Source organism: Stegodyphus dumicola, chromosome 12 (assembly GCF_044657685.1).
Source record: "Stegodyphus dumicola isolate Sdum_Otavi_A_Nest chromosome 12, ASM4465768v1".
NCBI lineage: Eukaryota > Metazoa > Arthropoda > Arachnida > Araneae > Eresidae > Stegodyphus > Stegodyphus dumicola.
This window is the reverse complement of record NC_140779.1, coordinates 60,470,533-60,491,956: the sequence shown is the minus strand read 5'-3', so window position 1 is coordinate 60,491,956 and position 21,424 is coordinate 60,470,533. Positions and strand designations below refer to the sequence as shown.

Sequence of the window (21,424 nt, the reverse complement as noted above, 5' to 3'; positions counted from 1 at the left end):
ATTATGTATCTTTCATCATCTGAATTTCATTTAATGAACTTAGCCAACAAAACGAACTCTCTTTCAAAAGATATCTGGTCAAAACTCTACCTCTGATAGCAAAATTAAATAGACTAACCTGATTTTTTAATGCCCTGCTATTAATAAAACTGTATTACCAAGAAGGGCAAATGAAAATTAAATGTAAGAAAAATTCATGTTCCATGTATATGCATATTTCAGTATGTTGCGTAAAAACAAATAGTACTGGTTAATGCAACGTGATAACTGAGGGAAGGTCTAACAGCCCTGTACAAACCTAATTAGTTCAGTTTTGTTAGCCTATTGTAATGCATTTGTTTCATTCAGTGTACTATGTATTACGATCTCACTGCCTGAGATGCGAAGATTGGATGCTGAAGAGAGCGGAGTTGGTTCTGTAATGTAGAACAACACACAGCTTTAAATCGTAAAAGAAAAATAATAAGCGGGGGCAATATCTGGTGATTTATTATGACAGGCTGGCGAAACGTGTGAGGTCTCCAAAAATCGAAAAGCGTGTCTTACAGAGATTTACAGCAACGTCATTTTTACCTCAAATTTTACGCGTGCAGTGGTATCCGTCACTAGCGTTAGTCACAATGCGTTGTGGAAGGCTGTACATACGCCATGCACGCGGCTCCTTCTGCGAGCAGAATATCCAATCATTAAGGGCAAATGACTTTCCCGTCAGCTAAAGAGACTATAGAATACAAAAAGAATGATATGTGACATTTTACCGTTCACGCGTTTTCAGATGTGGTGCCCTGGTAAAACAGAAAATATCAACTAAGGGAAGTAAGCTAACCAACTAAGCTAAGGGAACTACTTGTAACAGGCCTCCAATGTTCACACAGTGAAATAAGTGCAGTTAATAATAAAGTTCTTCTCTATTACATAAGAGTACAACTCTCCAAGTGACATAAATACATGATGAAATAATATTGATACGGATTTGGTATTTTAATATCTAATCTTAATAGAATTATAAATTAAATTGTTTTATTCCCCGTGCAGTGCAGCGCGTGGCGGAGAAATCTAAGCCGGAAAATTAAAAATACAAGAGCGCGTGCATTTAACATTTAATAAATAAATATCTCGTTTTGATTTCGAAAAATTCCTAGAACATTCTCGTGCATTTAAAAAGCTTGCAGCATATATATAAGCGGCATGAAAAATTTCTCCAATTGGTTAGTTAGTTTTATGAGTTTTGTCTAGAAAACTGCTGATGTTTACTGTAGCGAATTTGCTATGAAACCGGATTAGCTTTCTATGTTTTGAACTCAGTTCTGTTGAACGTTTGAGTAGTTTAAAAGATACTTACTGTGAGATATTGTAATATCGTACGAATATCTGTGCAAATTTAAGCATTTTTGTTTTATTTCTTGTGATAATAATAAATTTTATTCATTTTTCATCGGACTTGTACATTCAATTCATAACGAACCCGTAAGCACGCAACAATATTACAGAATCTTGTTTCCTACTTAAAGGGGTTTTATGCTTTAAGTTTTGCATTCTCTGGATGATTTATTCTTAAACAAATAAATAATGATGGTTCAGTTTAAAGTTACGTTAGGGGTTAAATTCAAATCTGCATACCAAGACTAAGTGACAATTTCTTTTTAAACGTGATTTTTATGTTCTTTAATTTTTCAACTTTTTCTGAACTTTTCAAAATTATAAAGATAAAATTGTCGAGAAATTAGATAGATTGTCATTTTGATTTTTCTTATATATGAGATTAAACTAAAATTAGGTATTTATTCCCACAACACAGAACAAAAAAATATGTTTATGTATTTAACTATTTTTTTAATTTTTTTTAGTCAAAACAATGTTTCATAACAAAATCATGTATTGTTGAAATATTTTTATTGTGATAAACAGTGCGAGTTTTTCAAAACATACAGCAAAAATGTATTACAAACTGTTAGGAAATATCTTTAATAGTTTTAGTCAATACTTTCTTCACTCTTCCCCAGGTTGTCTTAAAACTGAAGAAACCTGGAGGGAAAAAACTAAGTAATTGTATTTAATCAGGCGGCTCCGAGGTTAAGCAATACTCTCTTCTCAAATGCAGTTTGAGCCCACTGCGGGGCGTAACTAGAATACGAGCTGAGCTCGTTGATGAGCTGAGCTCATGAGGTTAATTCACTGGTATGAAGCCAACAATCTTTTGAAAATGATTCAAACTGATCATAATTCAATTTTTTTGTCTTATATTATATAAATATGCAGTTATGTACAATATAAAAGATCAGATTGTGAATAACGGTGCAAAACGAATTCATAAGCACGATATTCGTTGAGTAGCATAAAGAGCTGATATTCTTTAAAATTCTGAATATCTGAAAAGAAGTATTAGTATTAAAATAAAGGCAATGAATATTTTCCTTCAAATGTGTACTTAAGTGGAAATATTTGAGAAAATCCATCACTCCTTGTCAACTTTTGCCACTTTAAAAGTCCCTATAGGAACCAAACTCTTAACTGAATAATATTTTGGCATACTTCTATTCATCCGTAAATTCTTTTTTATATAAAATAAAGTACTTTCAGACTCTTCGGAAAAAAGGGAATATTTTAATTCCTTTCAGAGCTGCGGAATAATAAAAAAAGCACTATACGAATCAACAGTCTCGGTGTAATTCAATTTTGAGCATTTTATGAAGCTTTGTGTGGGTTTGTTTTTACTATATCCTAAAACTGCAGATCTCTGTACAAAATAGTTAACAGAGTATTATTCAAGTTATTTAATATTATTCAAGTTTAGCAATATTTACTAGTAACATAAAAATTTAAATATTACCTGTGAAATTTATAAGCTATAGGTGTATGAAATTTTTCGTAAATTATGATACGTATAAGAGCTTAAGCCAGGGACAAAACATTCGAATCTAAAATTCCGAGAATTTTGAAAATATTCCAGATTTAAAGCCTGGAATCTTCGTGCTTTTATCCTTATTCAAACTTTCCGCATGCTAACCTGAAACTTCGTTTAAAATTTTAACTCGAAAGTTTGGAAAGAATATTTTTATTGGCATCCGGTAGAAAATCAGTACAACTGGTTGCAGTTTCTATGATATGATTTTAGTAATTTGGCAGATTTCTTTGCTTCTGATGAAGAGGAATCTGTACCAGTCTGCCTTCGAAATCGAGAAAATCTTGACAAAAATCTAAGACAAATATAAGGTAGTTAGTTGTGTTGCCTAGTTTTATGTTTTACGGTTGCGTTTTCCTCTTGTATTAACTTTGAATTATATGTATGGAATTAAGGCAAATAAATTAAATGTTTATTTTTTGAAATCAAATATCCAGTTCTACAGAAATACTATGCAAAAACTAAAATTTTACCAGTCCGTTCACCGGGATTCGATCCCCGAAGCAGTTCAGTAATTTGGCCGCTCGGCCTCTCTTACGTTACATTTTTAGAAGTACTTAATTATTGCATAATATTATTCACTGATTATTATCATATTTATTCGTTGATTCTTTTTTCTGACAAAATATTGATAGTCTCCGTGTCATATGACGGTTTATCCATTTGACAGCGAATGCTTAATCATTAGTTTGGTTTGTTTGCTTATAGCAAGGCACGCTAGGGCTATCTGAGTAAGGAAAGGCATGTCTTCATGGAGGAATTTCTAGGCAAAAACAGAGACTCGTATCCACGTTATACGCCGTGGAAACCAGTTCGTTCGTCTGGAATCGAACACAGGTCGAACTGCTAGGCAAATGCTTAATCAATAAGTGCTTTAAATAAAGATAATTACAAGAACGAAGTTTTATATATGCTGCATCCCGAACATCGGCTGATAAAGTAACGAAAAAAAGAGTGGTATGTGATTATCTAACTAAATTCAGAGCTTGTCCCTTGAAGATTCCGCTGGAATGACTGGCGTGAATTAGGTGGGATGTCTGCCAACCTTACGGTCGAAAAGAGCCAACTTTTAAACGCCGGGGAAATAACAAATCCGAAAGAATAACTAATCCGGAATAATTAGAAGTAAATGTGTTAGCTGCACAGCGCTTTCACATTCCCAATATGTAGCGTGTGTGAACACAATCATGTAGGATTGTACAGCCAATTTGCCTTAAGTCCTTTAGAAAACATGTCTCCTAAATATACAGTCCTTGCATGCATTGTCATACCCAATGATTACATTATACATAAAGTTATTGCTTCCTCTGACCAACTAGGCAATTTTCATTGTAACATCTTTCTTCTCCGTTTAATAGCATTGTTCACGCTTTTACTGTTTTGCAGCTGTTGTAAAGAGCAGCGGCAATGGAGCCATCAGCCTCACTTCTGCTACAGCCACTTCGTCGTCTTCTTCCGGCATTGAGACCCAGATTCGAAGTCGAAGGAAAGCAGCCAAAATGATTATATCCGTCGTTGTACTATTCGGACTGTGCTACATGCCGGTGCATCTCATTAATACGCTCAGGTATTAATTTCAACTCTTACAATCCAATATAAGTACAGCGTAACTCTTTTTATTAGGATGCAAATAAGAACATTTAAAGCAGACTATTTAAGACAGTAAACAAACAGGATAGTTTGTGAACAACTGTAAAATAATACAGAGTATCAAAAGCGACAAAAGTGAATGTCAAATCTCTGGAATCCTTCGTATGATATAAAAGAAATAAACAGAAGGAAAAAAATTTTGCTTAATATTAAAAGTTTTTAGAAATTTTAAATTTACCTTTAATGAATACTGATAGGAAATACAGTTTATAGAAAACACAATTTTTTGTATTTATCGTTAAAGAGTTATACTTATTAAGGAGATACTAATGAACTTTGCTAAATGAAATATATAATAATTAAAATTCTTGAGGCTAATTTTCTTAATTTATTTTGGGTAAAAAAAGCATTTTAATCATTGTTAACAGTATATATTTTACATAAAAGTCTAGACAGTAATAATGAGTTTATATGTGCTCTTTATTATTGCTTATGCGTAATTATTTTAATTGTTACTGATTATAAGCAATATTGTTTTCAGATATTTAACAAATATATTGTGTGTAGCTTTTTATTGAAATAGAATGTTGCAGCAGATCACAAGGTTCTACTCTAGTTTTAAAGACACAGATTAGAGGAAACCTGCCGTTTGAGTTATCATTCCACTAGAAAAAGACAGCTGAAATAATACGAAAATTAAAATCAATTTACTATAAATTAATCACAAAAAGAAAACAAAATGAAAAGTTAATTAGCAGAAAATTCCGCTTGGAAAGTAATAGTAAAGATAAACTAATTACATGCAATTCTTGACAAATTATACACAAAATTTTTAAAAATACAAAACTTTGTAAGTAAAATTAATGTCGTCTTTTCAATAGTTCATGAAAGAAACTTGTTTCGAGATATATATATTTTTTCTCTCTAAGAAATCCAATCTTCGATGAAAGTTCAAAGAGGGAAAAACGGAACATTTTCTAAAGAATAGGACTAATGTAGGTTATAAGTTCTGTTGTTTTAGGAAGCAGGAAACCTAGAAAGCAAGAATAATAATTAAACAGGATACTATTATTAATAGACAAATACAGTTGTTCAGCCATAAAATTCTTAACATATATATTTATAAAAGAATATGCATTTAATCATATTAAAAGGAAAATTAGCTGACGCATTAAGTATTATTTGTGATTTCGTCCTTGCGATAGCCATAAGCTTCCAAAAACAGCAATTGGAACTAGAAACAGAGCTGCGATCCAGTTTTTTAAAGGTATACGTGATAAGCTCAAGTTTTTTACCTCAAACTCAAGTTTTTTTTACTATCTTTTTAATGATTTTAGCATTGAGTAAAATCAATTTAAATAAATAGTGAGTTCATTTCATTCCACAAATTTTGAACTATAATAATGAAACTTGAATACTCATATAATTTTTCCTTTTTCCCAAGTTTGCCGTAATGCCGCGAATATCGTGCTCCTTTCAGAACGTTTTCTGGCTTAGCACCCATAAGGGCGCGTGAAATTAACCTGAATGGTGGTGCTCCAAGTGAGAAGGGCACATAAGTTGAAAGAAAGGGGAACCGTAGAAAACATCATAGACCTAAAAAGAAAATTGAAAATCGTCCTGAGAATGTAGAAAAGTATAGACAGATAAGTGGCGCCATCTATCGCATCGATTGAAACTTCTCAAATTCATCTTACAAGTAAGATCAGAAAATTATATTTCTGCATCTTGTAACATTTCCACAATCAGTTTGAACTTCTCTGCTGGATATTACCCTGACTACATTTCAAGCACCTTGGAGTGTTGTTACAGTAGATTTGGCCATGTCCAAACCTCTGAGAGCAAAAACATATCTTGATGCGTTTATTCAATCTATGTCTTCTAATAGAAACTTTGAGATTCAAAATAATATTAACTTTTTAGATATTTTTTCCTGCGTCAGTCTTTTTACCAAGGCAAACAATACACGAAGCATCATAACAAGTCCATGCGAATTCCTAGGGAATTTCTTCTCTTATTTTAACCACAGAAAAATCTGCAATGCAGAGTTGCGTCTTAGTATCATCAGAACTGATGTCGGTGGTTAAACTACGTATAACCACTTTTAATGGAGTTTGAGTTCCAGTTTTGAAGGTGCTGAACTGAATATCATTTTTCATCAAAAGTCCAAGTGCTTTTGCACGTTCAGTAGTTTATCCAAAGAAAAGAGGAATCTTATCTTTCGTCAGCGTACCAGTATAGTCATTCATTCCGTTTCGGAATAATAAACTTCTTTGGTCTTTCTATGGTCTTGGACAAACTATCGTGGTCTTCTCATTATCGTGATTTGTTATGGCGCCCAAGGTGTCGTCTATGCATTTGTCATCATTGCTACGTTTCTCATCTTGGTAATCCATTTTTTCACCCTCAGTTTCAGCAACTGGTTTCAGCAACAAGGAGTCGGAATGGCTGTTTTCTAGGGAAAAATCTAGTCCTGACCATAATTTATCTTGGTCGAAGTGGCCTCAGAGGCATCTTGCGTTGAAACAGTCACTTCGGCAAGCTTCTGTGCTTTCTTTTTCTCCAGTTTGGGAGATCCTTAATTCTATTTTCAGATTGGTTGATTGCAGCGGGATCCCTTATCGTGTCAATGGGAAAATTATCTGCTTCTATCAGTTCAATGAAGTCGGATTCCATTTACTTCAGTCTAGCTTTACCTGGCTTATCAGAATGTAATTCACGTTGCAAATCGTAAATTTCCTTAAGAATTATGGCAAGGCCAATCATCTTTATCACATATAACGTTTTGAAGTAACTTCCGCACATGCAAAACTTTAACTGGAAAATGAGAAAGATAACTCGGATATGCGTTCATTTCAGAAAATAGTAAGGACTTACACACTTCACTGGTAAAGGTTTCTCTGTCAGTCACCCTCTACTTTTTCCTAGACTGAAAAATATTTAATATTATAAGTAAAAATTCTTGATTACCAGTAAATACATCAAAAGAGCCATCAGTTTTCATTATTTTTCGTACAAGAGATTTTTTTGACAAATTTCTTCGTTACATTTTATATCACTATGACATTCGATAAAAAAATCGTCTGTACATCTAAAATCTGTATTAAATATCATTCCATAAATCGTAACGTAGAGATAGATAACAAGAGGAAATAATTTCATTGTCTCTCTCTTTAAATTTCAAAAACATTGTACTTCACTTTTTTATTACCAACAGATAAAATTTTTTTTTTAATTTTCTCGTAATTTAAATCCGTGATGAGTCGTTAGTTTTCAAATCAAACTATGTCTTTATAACGCTTTTGCGGCTGTTAAGCCAAACAATATTCTGTTATCAAAAGGGTTTATTTTATAAATAGTTTTTGTTATGTATCAAACTTTTAATGTTATTGCTAATCACTAAGAACATTTTTTTCTTCTTGAATTCCTTAAACATGAAATTCAAATTGTTGAATAATTTAGTAATGATTTTTTCATTCTAGAATCTTTCATTTCTGCTAATAAAAAGAAATTTCACAAGAACTCTATTAAATTTTTCCTAAGTTTCCTCTCCCGCCGTTTTAGTCCATTTTTACTAACTTACATATTGTTAACATAAGATTTCCTTTTCTTTTCAAGAACTATAACCTTTTCTATTTTTAATCTGGCTTATAGAAGAATGAATTATAATGTCAAAAAATTCTTAATGAATTCTGCTTTAAAAATTCGCTGTATGATCCAGTACGCAAGAGAGAATTATAAGGTATTTCTTCCGCCTTTCTAGCGTACCTTCGTGGTGTAGTGGTTCTGCACGCTTAGCCGGTATTCCAGAGGTCAGCGGTTCGATTCACGACGAAGGCGATTGCTCATTTTTCATCTCCGGCTTTTCCAATTATTTTAATGTTTCTACAGCGGCTCCCGACCTAAAAGGGTGTTGGATGATGATTCTCCTCACCCAGGATTTGGCGACTGGCTCCCCAAATAACCCCAGTCACCGTTTAAAGGGTGGAGTATATAAGATATTTCTCCCTCTTTCCTGGCGTACCTTCGTGGTGTAGTGGTTCTGCTCACTGGGCTGGTATTTCAGAGGTCCGTGGTTCGACTCCCGGCGAAGGCGATTGCTCATTTTTCATCTCTCTGGCTTCGAAAAAATCCTAATGTCTCTACAAAGTTATAAAATAAAAGAAATCTCTAAATAAATTAGAATGAGAACATTTAGATAAGAGCTTTTGTGCAAAAAAATTAATAAAAAAAGTTCTACAGTTGTCAAGATATAGATTTGAATTTATAAGAGTCCCAAAAGCAAATATACAAAACGTTAATTATTTTATTTATTCGCTAGTAAAGTATATTATATCAAAGCATATAAAAAATTTCGAGTTAGGAAACCAAGTTTTTGTTCAATCAGAAATAAACATTAAAAAATTATTTAAGATTTTAAATGAGCACATTGCAACAAAACATCGTTGAAGTTTGAGAGACAATTAAAATATTTTAATAAAATTTTTTTCGTAAAACGTTTTACTGTAATTATGCTTTACAAAATTTTTCATATTCATTATCTCTTTAAAAAAATTTACAATTTTATATTTATACCACAAATAGGAAAACATACTTGATTAAATACAGCTTGAATTTTATAAGCTCTATTTAATCAAGAGAAAAGTTTTTAACTTTTAATTTCTATTTCATTAAAAATGGAGCATTTTTCTAGATGAATTAGGGCTAAATTTTATAAGCTAATAAAACAACTTTAAATTTAAGGCTAGTTATTTTTTTAGCGTGATGAATTAAAAATACTTTTTTTAAAACGATTTTTAAAATTTATTATTGAATATATTGCTGAATACTCAATCTTCAGTAGATATTTCTCTTAATATATTCCGACGTGAACCTTCGTTTTATGCAAAATTTATGAATTTAAGATGCAGAATAAATATTAAAATGAGATAAAGTTATAAATTTTTTCATCTTACACAATATATAAAATTTGTTTTCACATTGAAAACGCAATTTATAAAATATTATCTTCCATAGGTATAAAATTCAATCTTTAGTTAAGAGTTATATAATGTCTATGATTTTTAAAAAATTCTAAGTATAGCACTGAAAATACTTGTGTCTGTGGAAATAACAAAAAGAAAGCAATATGAGAACGTTTTTCCTTGTGAAATAAATAGTATAGTTTTCTGAGTCTGAACATACTGTCTAAGGCTTTTCCTTAATATTTGACTATGCCAAATAAAGAGTTAATATTAATATAACAATTTTTGTGTTTTTATATAATATATGAGTACATTCAAATTACAGGGCAAGATATGGAAAGGTATTAGTAGTACTAAATTTATATATGTGTAATAAAACTGCTCCATTATTGTGATAAAACTGCATTATTATGGAAGTAAGATGACTTGCTGAGAGTTGCAACAGACTGGCGTCGGAGAGGACTGCATCATAATTTGAAGACTTTGCTGCGCAGTTAGAAAGGTGACACTCGAAGAACACATATAACGGTAAATTCCACACGTAATTTTATTTTCGGATAATGAAGATTATCACTTTTGGTGCGCATTCCACCTTCCAGTTTTGTACAGATTACATCTTCTTAAAGAAAGAAAATTAGGAAGGTAAAAATAACGGCAAGGCGACACTAGCGTCTGGAAGCAGAAGGAAAGAGCGAAAAGAAGAACGAGTTGCGATGTAATTGACCTTTCAATACGAATTTTACATACGTAAACATATTACATATTTACGGTTATGTGTGTTCTTCGAGTGTCACCTTTTTTTACTACGCAGGAAAGTCTTCAAGTTATGATGCAGTCCTTTCCGAAGCCAATCTGTTTAAAGTCTCACCAATTCATCGTTTTTCTATAATAACGCAGTTTTATCACAACAATGGAGCAGTTTTATTACTTATATAGATAATATAGTATTTTGTTGCACAAAACTAAATTTCTTGTACTAAATTGTAAGTCTAAAAATATTTGATTGTGAAAAGCTGGAAACATTTAATTTAAAATTGCATGTTAAATGTATGGATCAGTATTATGCACCAAAACCATGTTCATGTTTCAGATATACAACTGGTTTACCGCAGACTCAACTTACAACAGTAGCGTCTTTGATATCTCACTGGTTGTGTTATGCCAACAGTGCTGTCAATCCAATTATTTACAACTTCATGAATGGTAGGTAGTTATCTATATTACTTTCTAAAAGATGTTATCCAATATATACAATATTTTACAAAATATATAAGTGCAGCTATTTAATAAATCAGTAATACTATTTATTTACAATCGAGAAAAACAGTTAAAAAAACAAGCTGGATATAAACGCTTGCAACACCTGTACAATAAACTGGACATAACTTTTATACTTTTTTACTTGCAAATACAATTAATTTGAAAATTACATTTTAAAGCAACTAATGTCCAGATCAGGTTAGAAAGTGCCGTTCTGATTCAAATGAAAGCAAGATATTTATTGTTTTTGAAATACTCTGGAATTGTTAATAAACTCATCACAATGAAATGCAAATAAGAGTATTTGGGTTAACATGAAGAGCAGAAGAAAGGAGTTAATTGGTTTTCTTCTTTAAGCCCGAATCGTTTACAATTACTGTGCTTGAATAATCATATGTCAGTACGCAATCTTAGTTCGAAGTGAAACCAAATACTATATTTTTATTTTAGGTTATGTCAACTGAATAATTGCTTGTACGTCATAAACACTCATGAGGTGTAATCCTAAAATTCCTCATAACTTTTTTTTCTTTTTTTAAATCCATGAAATGGTCAGTTGCCGTAAGTTTTACGTATGAAGGCTTTTGTTTACGGGCACTCTCACAAACAAAATCCAGTCTAGCTCACAGTTCGCTTGGTTAGCATATCAGCTATTTATTGACTTTCCCCATATAAAAACAGAAGACACTGTAGAATGATTCCAAAACCTATTGAATATCAGCTAATAGCGAGAGCCTTTGGAACTCACATGATACTTTGATACTTCGGTGAGAGTTGGATCAAATTTGATGAAAAACGATATATACTACGAAATACCGGAAGGCAAAATACGCAGCATTCAAAAATCATACCAAGATTCAGTTAGAAAGGGCTACAAAAATGTTCATCTATAAGGTCATCACATGACTGTACATACTTCCAAAGTACCGACTAAATCTTTTTTTCCCAAGCTTAAAGAAAAACTCAACAAGTTGTGCTATCTAATAAGGCTCGGCCAGCACAGATTTTACCAAGCAGAATCTATACATTTCTCCAAGATCCCGAAACATCATTGCTTCCTTAAAAACTGGTCGCCCCCTTTATTACGCATTATAAACTGGGTCATTTAGCTAATACTGCCCCTTTGTGATTTTTATTTGTATGCAAAACTCCATAAACATATCAACATGTAAATTTAAATCTTAGGCTATCTTCAAATCTTTCTATAAAAGAGCTTTCTTTATAAAAACGGAGATGAAAAACTACCCCTCAGAATCCTTTAAAGAACATTTGTAACCTGAATAATAAAAATTAGTCGCAGTAGCCATATCGACATCCCCAAGTAAAAGTATTTATTTTAATAAAAAATAAAGAATAATAGCACTTTAAATTTAGTCACATACATTATGACCCGCCAGCGGCTGAGCTGTAAAGTCGCTGAACACTAGCAGTTTTGACCTGGCTTCGATTGAAACCCCCAGACGGTCGCATGGGTGTTTTTGTGGTTTTCTTCATGTGTAACATACATACGAGCCAATTTTCCTTAGAAAATCCTCCACGTAGACATCCCTTTCCCTAAGCAAATAGCCCTAATGTTCTTTGCCAAAATCTCGATAAACCAAATCAAATCATGCGTTGTGAATCAATCTATATAATCACTGTCATTGCTTTTGAAAGAAAAATAGCAAACCTATTCACACAAAGGGGCACAAATAACATGTAACCCTTGATTTCTGATAGACTAACATGAACAATATTTGCTCCATTTTCTTAATTCTCTTTAAATCTTATACTCTCAGTAAGTATTGTGCGCATTAGCAAATTTTTCTCTCACATGTGTTTTCTTAGGCTTTTATGTAACTCACTCTCAGTACAAGACTCATAGCTATCCAAGGAGGGGCAAGGAAACTTGGATTCATATTGCAGATGAAAATAATTTATATAAATAATTAGTAATTAAATAACGTATTCATTTGGAAATAAAAAATAACCTTGACATAATGTAGATTTCGAGTACTGTTTACTTGGCAAACTGTTTGTTGATTTTCATTTAGTTATTCTTTGCGTATTTCAAAAATATATAGGAAATTAAAATCTTTCGTAATTAATTTGACATAAATTAATTCTGAAAAGGAATTTCTTTTAAGATCTTTTTAATTATTTATTGTTATGGCTTATCTAACTTGTCTGATCTAATCAGAAGAGGTTTACAAATTTTATGTTGGCAAGGAAAAAAATAATTGCGTCTATCATTAGCATGTATCTTGAACACCAAAGTGACAGCACGACTTTCCGTTCCAGTTTTAACAAAAATCACTCTGGTGACAAAAATGACTCTGGTGACTCTCATCGCTCTTCCTCTACCATCAGATCATTTTTTGACTGTATTTTAGTAGCCCTTATCGCACAGACTCTATACAAATACAAATATATCCATGCTTTTGCCGGGATTCAAAGCCGAGCCCGACGAACATACAGCATCCAGGAACACTAACCGCTAAACCGATTCTTTAATAATTTAAATAATATAATTATTTCGTAGCTTGTTTGCAAGAAGGAGAAGAGCATTATTTCGTACAGTAGTACTAATTAGTCGTTTTTCGTCAAATATGCTTGTAACCAAAATATTCAACAAATATGCTAGAGATGCTCATATCGGTGAGGAGGTAATCCATCTTTCATGCATGTTACTGTGTGAAAGTAATTATGCTCCAATCAGTGCTGGATTTACATATAAACTACACAAGCTATAGCTTAGGGCCCGCACATTATTGGGGGCCCTCAAAAAATATTAAAATATAGTATAAATAGTATTAAAATATATTATAACAGACTTATAAAGGGCCCCATATCTCAAATAGCTTAGGCTCAAATAGCCTTATCAAGTCAAAATCTGGCTCTGGTTCCAATAAACGCGATATCACTTTCTTCGTGTATCATTTGTAAATAGTGTTCCGATAGTCTCAGCCCGTCTTTCGGCCAGCATTTGCATAAGATCGTTCAAAGAAAAATATCCGCAGAGTAACAACGGAGCATGAAGCCACAGCAAACAGAAATACGTTGTGAATGCAGTGGCTTAATAGTGTTGTATTCTGCTTTGTCCATATTATGTAATTATAGATAGATATTAACTGTACTATGCAATGAAAAAGTAAGCTTCATCAATCCAGATTATACTATACTAAGCAACCGTTACGGACCTTCTGCAATTTTCTTCCAACCTTAACTTTGCGAAATATCGCTTGTTAACTGTTATATTTGGTGTACAACAGTACAGTACATCATGAATGATGGCTTTTGGTTATTCCGATTATTATTCGCATTCATCACGCGCCGAGTCTCTCCTATATACTAGAACCACTGTTCTTAGAATGTCCTTTTAGTCTTCGCATTTGCGAAGCACTAGAGGCGTGAATTGCTACAAAAACTATTAATAACTTTCATTTTCTTCCAGATGTTTAAAGGCAGAATTACGCAGTTATAAACAGATCAAAATATATTACGTTTTTCACTACAAAAAGAAAGTTTGAGATGAGAACTCATAGAAAATCCAATTTGTCAACCCTGTTTAGAGAGGTTGAGTTAAAAGATTTGAAAGCATTGTTGATCTTGGAAAGTCTGAAATAGGACATAACAGGTTCAGTTAGGCACAGATGTAGATGTTTACACACTTCATTGCCTATGCGAAGATGCTAATTCCAATAAAGATTTATTAGAGTTATAATTTGCTTAGTAAATATTTATGCTCCTGTTTTAACACTCTTTCCTTAAGTTTGCGCCATATCAAAGGATGAAGTATAACCCTCAGCAGCAGCAATGATGAATCGCAAAATCCAATAAATAATTCAACACCTTTTTTAATATAAATCAAGGATTTCCATACTGTGATTAAAATCAATCAACGTCTGGGCATTGAATATGGACATCATATAATTCTGATAAAAAAATAACACACGAAAAACTAGCAGGTTTCATTATTTCGTGAATAAACAAGAGAAAGTAATGAGAAACCTTTCATCTATGAGTGCTTAAAATAACATCGAACTCGGTGTTTTTTTTTTTTTTTTTTTTTTTTTTTTTTTTTTTTCTTAGTTTTTGCTCTGATCAGAAAAGTGTTTCGAATTGCAGAATCGTCTGACAAATTGATTAGGTAAATATTCTCTAGAGTTTTTCCCCAAAAGGTAAAGGGAATGTTTGTTATTACTTCATTTGGATTGTTTTTTATCTAAGGTAATATTAGTTGACTACATCTGTCAAAGAATAAATATGCATAATAATAAAAGCGTAATAATATTCCTGCGAAAAAAGCCAAAACTAGAATTAAAAAGAATTATTACCATTATATTCTCAAGTATAAATGTTGCGTAATAATGCTATCATTCGATCGGCACTTTATTCTTTCATCTACCATTTCTTTCATCAACTTTGCTTTCCAGTTATGCGCTTGTTATTTTATTCGCTCTGTATTGCTAACATCAATAAAAGTAGTTTATGTTTTAACTTCTACATCTCGCCTCTTCAAAACAGAAAGCCGTTTCTAATACAGGGGCGAAAAATCTATCATTTATCTCCCATATAATTGAAAATTCAAGTATAAATATTTGTACTTCCTCCTTTATAATTTGGTTTCATTTATTTATATCTAGTGAATTTTGTGAAGATCTGCTCGGTATGGCAATCGGCTGAAGTGGCTGCACTGTTGGCATTTGTAAATGTATCGTGTCTTTGTAGTATGCAGGTATATAAAAATCGGAAATCAGTTTAAGAGCTAAGGGTAAAATAAGAGGGTACCAAATACTCAGATTTTCAACGGAGAATTCTTCTTCATATTATTAATGGTTATAGAACCTTAAGCTATGAGGCTACTTTTGTTCTTGCAGGAGTTCCGCCTATTGATTTTGAAATTGCATATAAGAATAATATTTTTGAGTCATTGGCAACTCATGCTTCGGAAGACTGTATTAATGGAATTGTCGCCTTCACTGATCTTCCTCATCCCGCTTCTTTAGAACCCATAAATTTCTGCGATTATAAAGAGACTGCTGAAATAAATTTTCATATGGTTTTCTTTACAGATGGCAGCAAGATGAACAACAAGGTTGGCCTTGCATTTGTTCTTTTTGAAGGCCATTCCGAGATTTGTTTTCTTAGACACCGTATACGGAATGAATGTACAGTTTTTCAAGCAGAACTTCTGTGCATTTATCTTGCCGTCAAATGGATCCAGGATCATGGGAGAACATCCTCAAAGTACCTTATTTGTTCTGATTCTCTTTCTTCTCTTCAACTTTTGAACAGTATTACCAGCTGCGATAAATTAGTTATCGAAACCCTAGTAACTGTCAGTTCACTTAGAATTAGAGGTATTGATATCTGCTTTGCTTATGTGCGTGCTCATCATGGTTTCTACGGAAATGAAAGAGCTGATTTCTTAGCTAAAGATGCCTTAAATTTACCAATTGATATCAACATTAGCATTCCAAAGAGTTATTGGAAGTCCTTTCATTATAAAAAGCTTTTAGCTATGTGGAATGAGGAATACATTTCATCTTGTAATGCGGAAGTCACCAAAATGTTCCTTCCTTCTATTTACCATAGACTGAATTCCGAGTCTTTCCTCTCGTTAAATTTTAAAGTGTCTCAGTTTTTATCTGGTCACGGTAAATTTGCAAGTTATCTGTTTCGTTTTAATCTACGATCAAACAATTTATGTGAATGTTCAAAAAGAGTTCCTCAGGATGTGGAACATTTGATTTTCTCGTGCCCTACATTTGATGCCCCTAGATTATGCTTACAGAACGATTTGAAAATGTTCGGAGTGACTTGGCCAGTGAACTTATCTGTTTTCGTGAAGTCCAGACTGCTGTTCTCTGCTTTTGTTCGCTTTATTTATGCATGTAATTCTTAATGTTTATTTATACATGTAACCTTTAATGTTCTAGTTAACTTACTTCTGTAAGCCCCGTGTTGTACATGTGTGGTGCACGGGGAGTCTGTATGTTCTCAAAGGAAAAAAAAATACTCAGATTCCATTCCCTGTCGTATTCTCGATCAAACCTAGAATGAGGCTATGTAAATATCACTCATGAAGTTTCCAAGACTTTACCTCTTGACCATCATAGATGAATCGTGGACCTGATATAAATCAGAAGAATTAGTCGTAACAACAAAGTCATTGTATGTTAACTTATTGAGTATTTTATCTAATTTTGAATTTGTGGCTTGCTTCATGTATTAGGTTTGTGTATATTCTAATTTTTGGCTCACTGATACGTGAATTCAAGGATAATTTAAGCAGTACCGAATATACAAGCAAAAAACCACTTACCTGGCGATAAAGATTAATTTTTGTCGCCAAACCAAATTATTCAAAATATATCAAATATTGGCTATTTTTCGCCATCTTGGTAACATTTGGAAATTTTCCGAAAACACTTCTTATAAAGCCCTAGTGAAAATGTTTTTCGAAACTGACCTGAATGAAGTGCATACCCTAACCTTGAGTAAACTTATAAATAAGAATCTATGAGCAGCTATGAGTCAGCTAAATCGAGACTCTTATCTAAGCTACTGCTCGAAGCTTAATTCTTTGCATTTTACAATCATCTCAATAAAAATCTGAAATGCTTCTCTACATATTTGCCCTAGTTTTTAAGGAGATCTCATTAAACTCCTAACATGCAACCTATTGTAAAACAGAGAGCGTTTACACATTTTTAGAATTATTTCAGTAAAGAATTTTAAAAAGCAAATATTTAAGAACACAACACAAATTTCTGACAACAGCTTATTATTTAAAATGAGAAATATCGTCTGTTACTTTTACATTAATTCTTTTTCCAAAATGTCACATAAACAAGCTGTGGATTTTTGGGTTTTTCAAAAAGAGATATTCCTATTCCATAATTCAAAAACGTTGTGAAATGCATGGTATTCAAATTTATAACTGCAAAATAAGCGACATGTTTGATGGGAAAACGTCAATAATAACTTCTACATGGAAAGAAGACTCCAAACGAATACCCGAAAAATGTGCATAACATTTCTAATGTTTCTACAGTTAAATCGTTGGTAACAAGAGAAAATCTGCAGATGTATAAATCAAAGTCTTTAAATATGTTTGTATCAGCAATAAATGAATAAAAAAAAGTAAACCAAGATTTACAACTTAAAAAACCCTAAGAAATACGTTATATTCACTAGCTTTTGCCGAGACATGTTGCTCAGCGCAATTTGTAGAATCATGCATGAAAATTATTTAGCAGGCGATGGAAGGAAATATATTGTGACCCTTCATGAAGCATGAATTTACCTAAATGACTGCTACAAAAAGTGTATTGTTACCGAAAACGAAGAGAAAAAGTTTCACAAACCTCGCTTATGAATGCAAGGAAATTTTCAGAAAGTAGTTTATGATTCTCTCAAGACTCTCTAACCGTAGGGAACTGCAATTAAGGAGTGTGGGAAAAAATGTTCAAATCAACTCAACGTACTATCAAGAGAAAGTTTTACGTCTAGTATTTACAGAAGACATTCTGTTTCTTTATCCCAGTGATTTTCAAAGCGTGAAACTTCATCAAGACAGTGAAACAAGTCATGCTTAGAAAAGTACTACGGCTTTCCTTGGAAACATGAAGATTGATACAGGTATTTCTTATGTACCTTTTCAACGTATTCCTGCGCATTCCCCTGGAGTTTCACCTATATTGTGATTATGGGCTCTTTCTAAGCGCAAACCATCACGATATGTAGACTCTGGAAAGTAGCGGAAAAGGAAATGAAATTAATATCCCTGGAAATTTTACGAAAAGCTCTTCTACGGTGGAAATCACAATGCAAATATATGGTCCATAAAAAAAAAGCCTTGAGTTCAAGACGTTTAAGAACATGCTCTCTCTCAATAAAGAATCGACTGTCGATTCCTTTCAGCAAGGCATTTTCTGTTCAGAATTATTATAAGCGTTTCTTCCATACGTTATGATTATGATGGAAGTCCAAATCGTATGTATTTTATAAAAATTATTAATCGCTAAGCCAAAGGTTCAATTCTGCGTATAAACATATGCAAACATATGCGAAAAAATGTTTCTTTATTATAGTATAGTTGCAAGAGATTAGATAAATAACAAAATAAAACGAAATTTATTTATTCCTTTGCCATTAATTATATTTCCTCTTGCAAAACGCAAACGCTGCCACGTACGTACATGTAATAACACTGTAATCAGAATGGTACTTTAAGAGAATTTTCAACATCTGTATCCTATCGTTGACTTTTCAGTCACGAAAATTCATTTTTCTAAGCAAAACATACTGAAACGCCATCAAAACCTTAAGATAATTAAATTTAGTATTATGTATTAAAGAAGTTGGATCATTTAAAAATGTTACGAAATAATCACCTTTATCACTGAAAGTAAAACTGAAATTCCTTGCATTCTTAAAGTAAAGAAAGACGTTCCATTTAAATACATAGAACCATTATTTTTAAAATAAAAAAGAACTAAATAATCCTAGGAGTAAATTACTGATGAATGACAATTTTAGATGGCCCATATTGAAAAAAACGTTTTTAGGTTTGCTGGGTTTACAAAGCGGAATTTTCCCTAAAAAATTCGTTCCCTAAAAAACGTTGTTAAGCTTCAGATTCATGCGAAATGGAGATTATATGATATAAGATTCCTTTTCTTCGTGCAGTAGCTTTGATGAATAAAAGATTCTAATGCCTGGGATTCTTTAGCATTGTCGGTTCGAAAAATATTACTTTGTTTTGTGTATGTGTTTCTTCCAGATACCCTTATTCTTTCCAATTTGTTTGGGCCTAATATGAACAGTATTTACGCTTTTAATGTTAAGCAAACTGGCTAAAACAAACGTTGTTAATTTAAAATTGAAATAAAATGATTGCCCTAAAAAGTAAAAACTACAATAAAATTAAATATCAGAGACTATCCGGATGTTACATAAACTTGGATAATTAAAACTTTCTTTTCTCGGCTACCTAAAATATTATTTACTGTAACGAAAGCAAGAGAATTTTATTTTTCCCTCTATCATATTTTATTTCAGTAAAATTATGCTATTAAAATAAGATAAATATACATACAGGGTGTCTATAATTAAAAATCCCTTTCCAAGCGAAACCATTGATCAGAAAATTGTGAAATTTTGTAGCGGATTTAATGAAGGGGATGAGAATATATTTCAACAAAAAATTAGTTACAAATAGCGTCACCAGAGGTCATTATATTAATAAATTATACATTTAGGCGCACCTTTACAACAGTTCTACAATTTTACAAATTTTGTTACAAAAACCATGTTCCACTTCGTGGCCATTGTTTCCAGCTACCATCTGAAATCGTAAGATAGTATATTCCACGGTTGACCGAAGTGTGTACTTGGAAATGTTAAGCAAGGGGCGTGAAATGCTGGCTTTAAATCAAGGCTTATGGTCAGGTAAAATTCTTGGATTGTCCCGACTTACCAGACGTTTCAAATATTCTCAAATCCAAACATCGCATGGATTGAGGTTGGGGATCGGAGAGGCCACACATTAAAAAAGTGCCGGCTGATGACACGTTCTTCTGTAAAACGATGTTTAAGAACATTCGTAACACACCATGTAATATGTAAAGGAGCTCCGACTTCCATAAAGATAATGTATGCAAGGCACTAACGTGCTGGGTCAGGGACGGAAAAATTTCGTTTTCTAACAGCTATGTATATCGCTGCCCGGTGATCGAGCATGTCAGTGGACCTGTGGAACTTAACTCCTCTAAAAAGCATGGACCTATAAACTGACGCAAAACCTCCACACCATACCGTCTCTTTTGGTGAATGCAATGAAACCTTTAAGACAGGGAGCGGATTTTCTGATTCTCAAATTCGGTAACTGCCAGTATTTACTACACCGTCCAAATGAAAATGCACTTCGTCTGTCCAGAGGATATTCCACGGCCATTCTGAATCGACCTCAAAGCGAGCAAGAAATTGACGTGAAAACCGGAGTGGAGCGTCAAAATAATGCGGAAGCAACCGCTGCACTAATGGAAGTTTGAAGAGTAATATCAGAAGATATTCTGCAAGATCTCATGGACAGTTAAAGGTGGCTTATCCAACGCCTCTGCTATGCACCGGACACTGATGCTAGCCTGAAAGTTTGAAGCTGGATTCTCTACGACCTGAAGCGCAACCTTCTGGTACTTTGCTCCTGCAGAAACAGGTTTTCTTCCTCTTTCAGGACGAACAGAAAACGATCCTGTTTCTTCAAATTTTGTTATCTGTTCCCGAGGGTTTTTAATATTCATTGGAGCTCATAGAATCCCTTTCAAAGTCCAAAATTTCCGTAGAGAGCAACTACTGCGGAATTACTGTTTTGGTAGAACAATTTTACTAACAAAGCGTGATCTGGTAAACTTATCATCAATGTGAACAACATGCACGTTGAAAACAAAGTCTCCGCGAATGTTTCTAGGACTGTAACAGCTGCTGCATGACGTCGACAAAGGTGTGCATTTCTACTAAAGTTTTCCAAAGTAAAACTCCCTCTGTTTTTGCTATTGGTAACTGTTTTTTTTTTTTTTTTTTTTTTTTTTTTTTTTCACTGAGAGAAATTGCCATCCTTTCATTGCGACCGCTTAAAATTTCACAATTTTCTGATCACTGGTTTCGCTTGTAAGCAGCTTTGAAATAGTGTTCTTTAATTATAGACAATCTGTATATATAA

The 21,424-nt window shown here is 32.9% G+C and overlaps 1 protein-coding gene across 1 annotated transcript in view; it reads left to right on the top strand.

The window, feature by feature from the left end:
* LOC118203138 (orexin receptor type 2-like) overlaps window positions 1-21,424 on the top strand; it is a 363,620-nt gene that overhangs the window by 319,276 nt on the left and 22,920 nt on the right. The window contains exons 3-4 of the mRNA XM_035375394.2: window positions 4,289-4,469; window positions 10,547-10,659. Coding sequence (XP_035231285.1) covers window positions 4,289-4,469; window positions 10,547-10,659 — 294 coding nt within the window. The remainder of the gene's footprint in view (window positions 1-4,288; window positions 4,470-10,546; window positions 10,660-21,424) is intronic.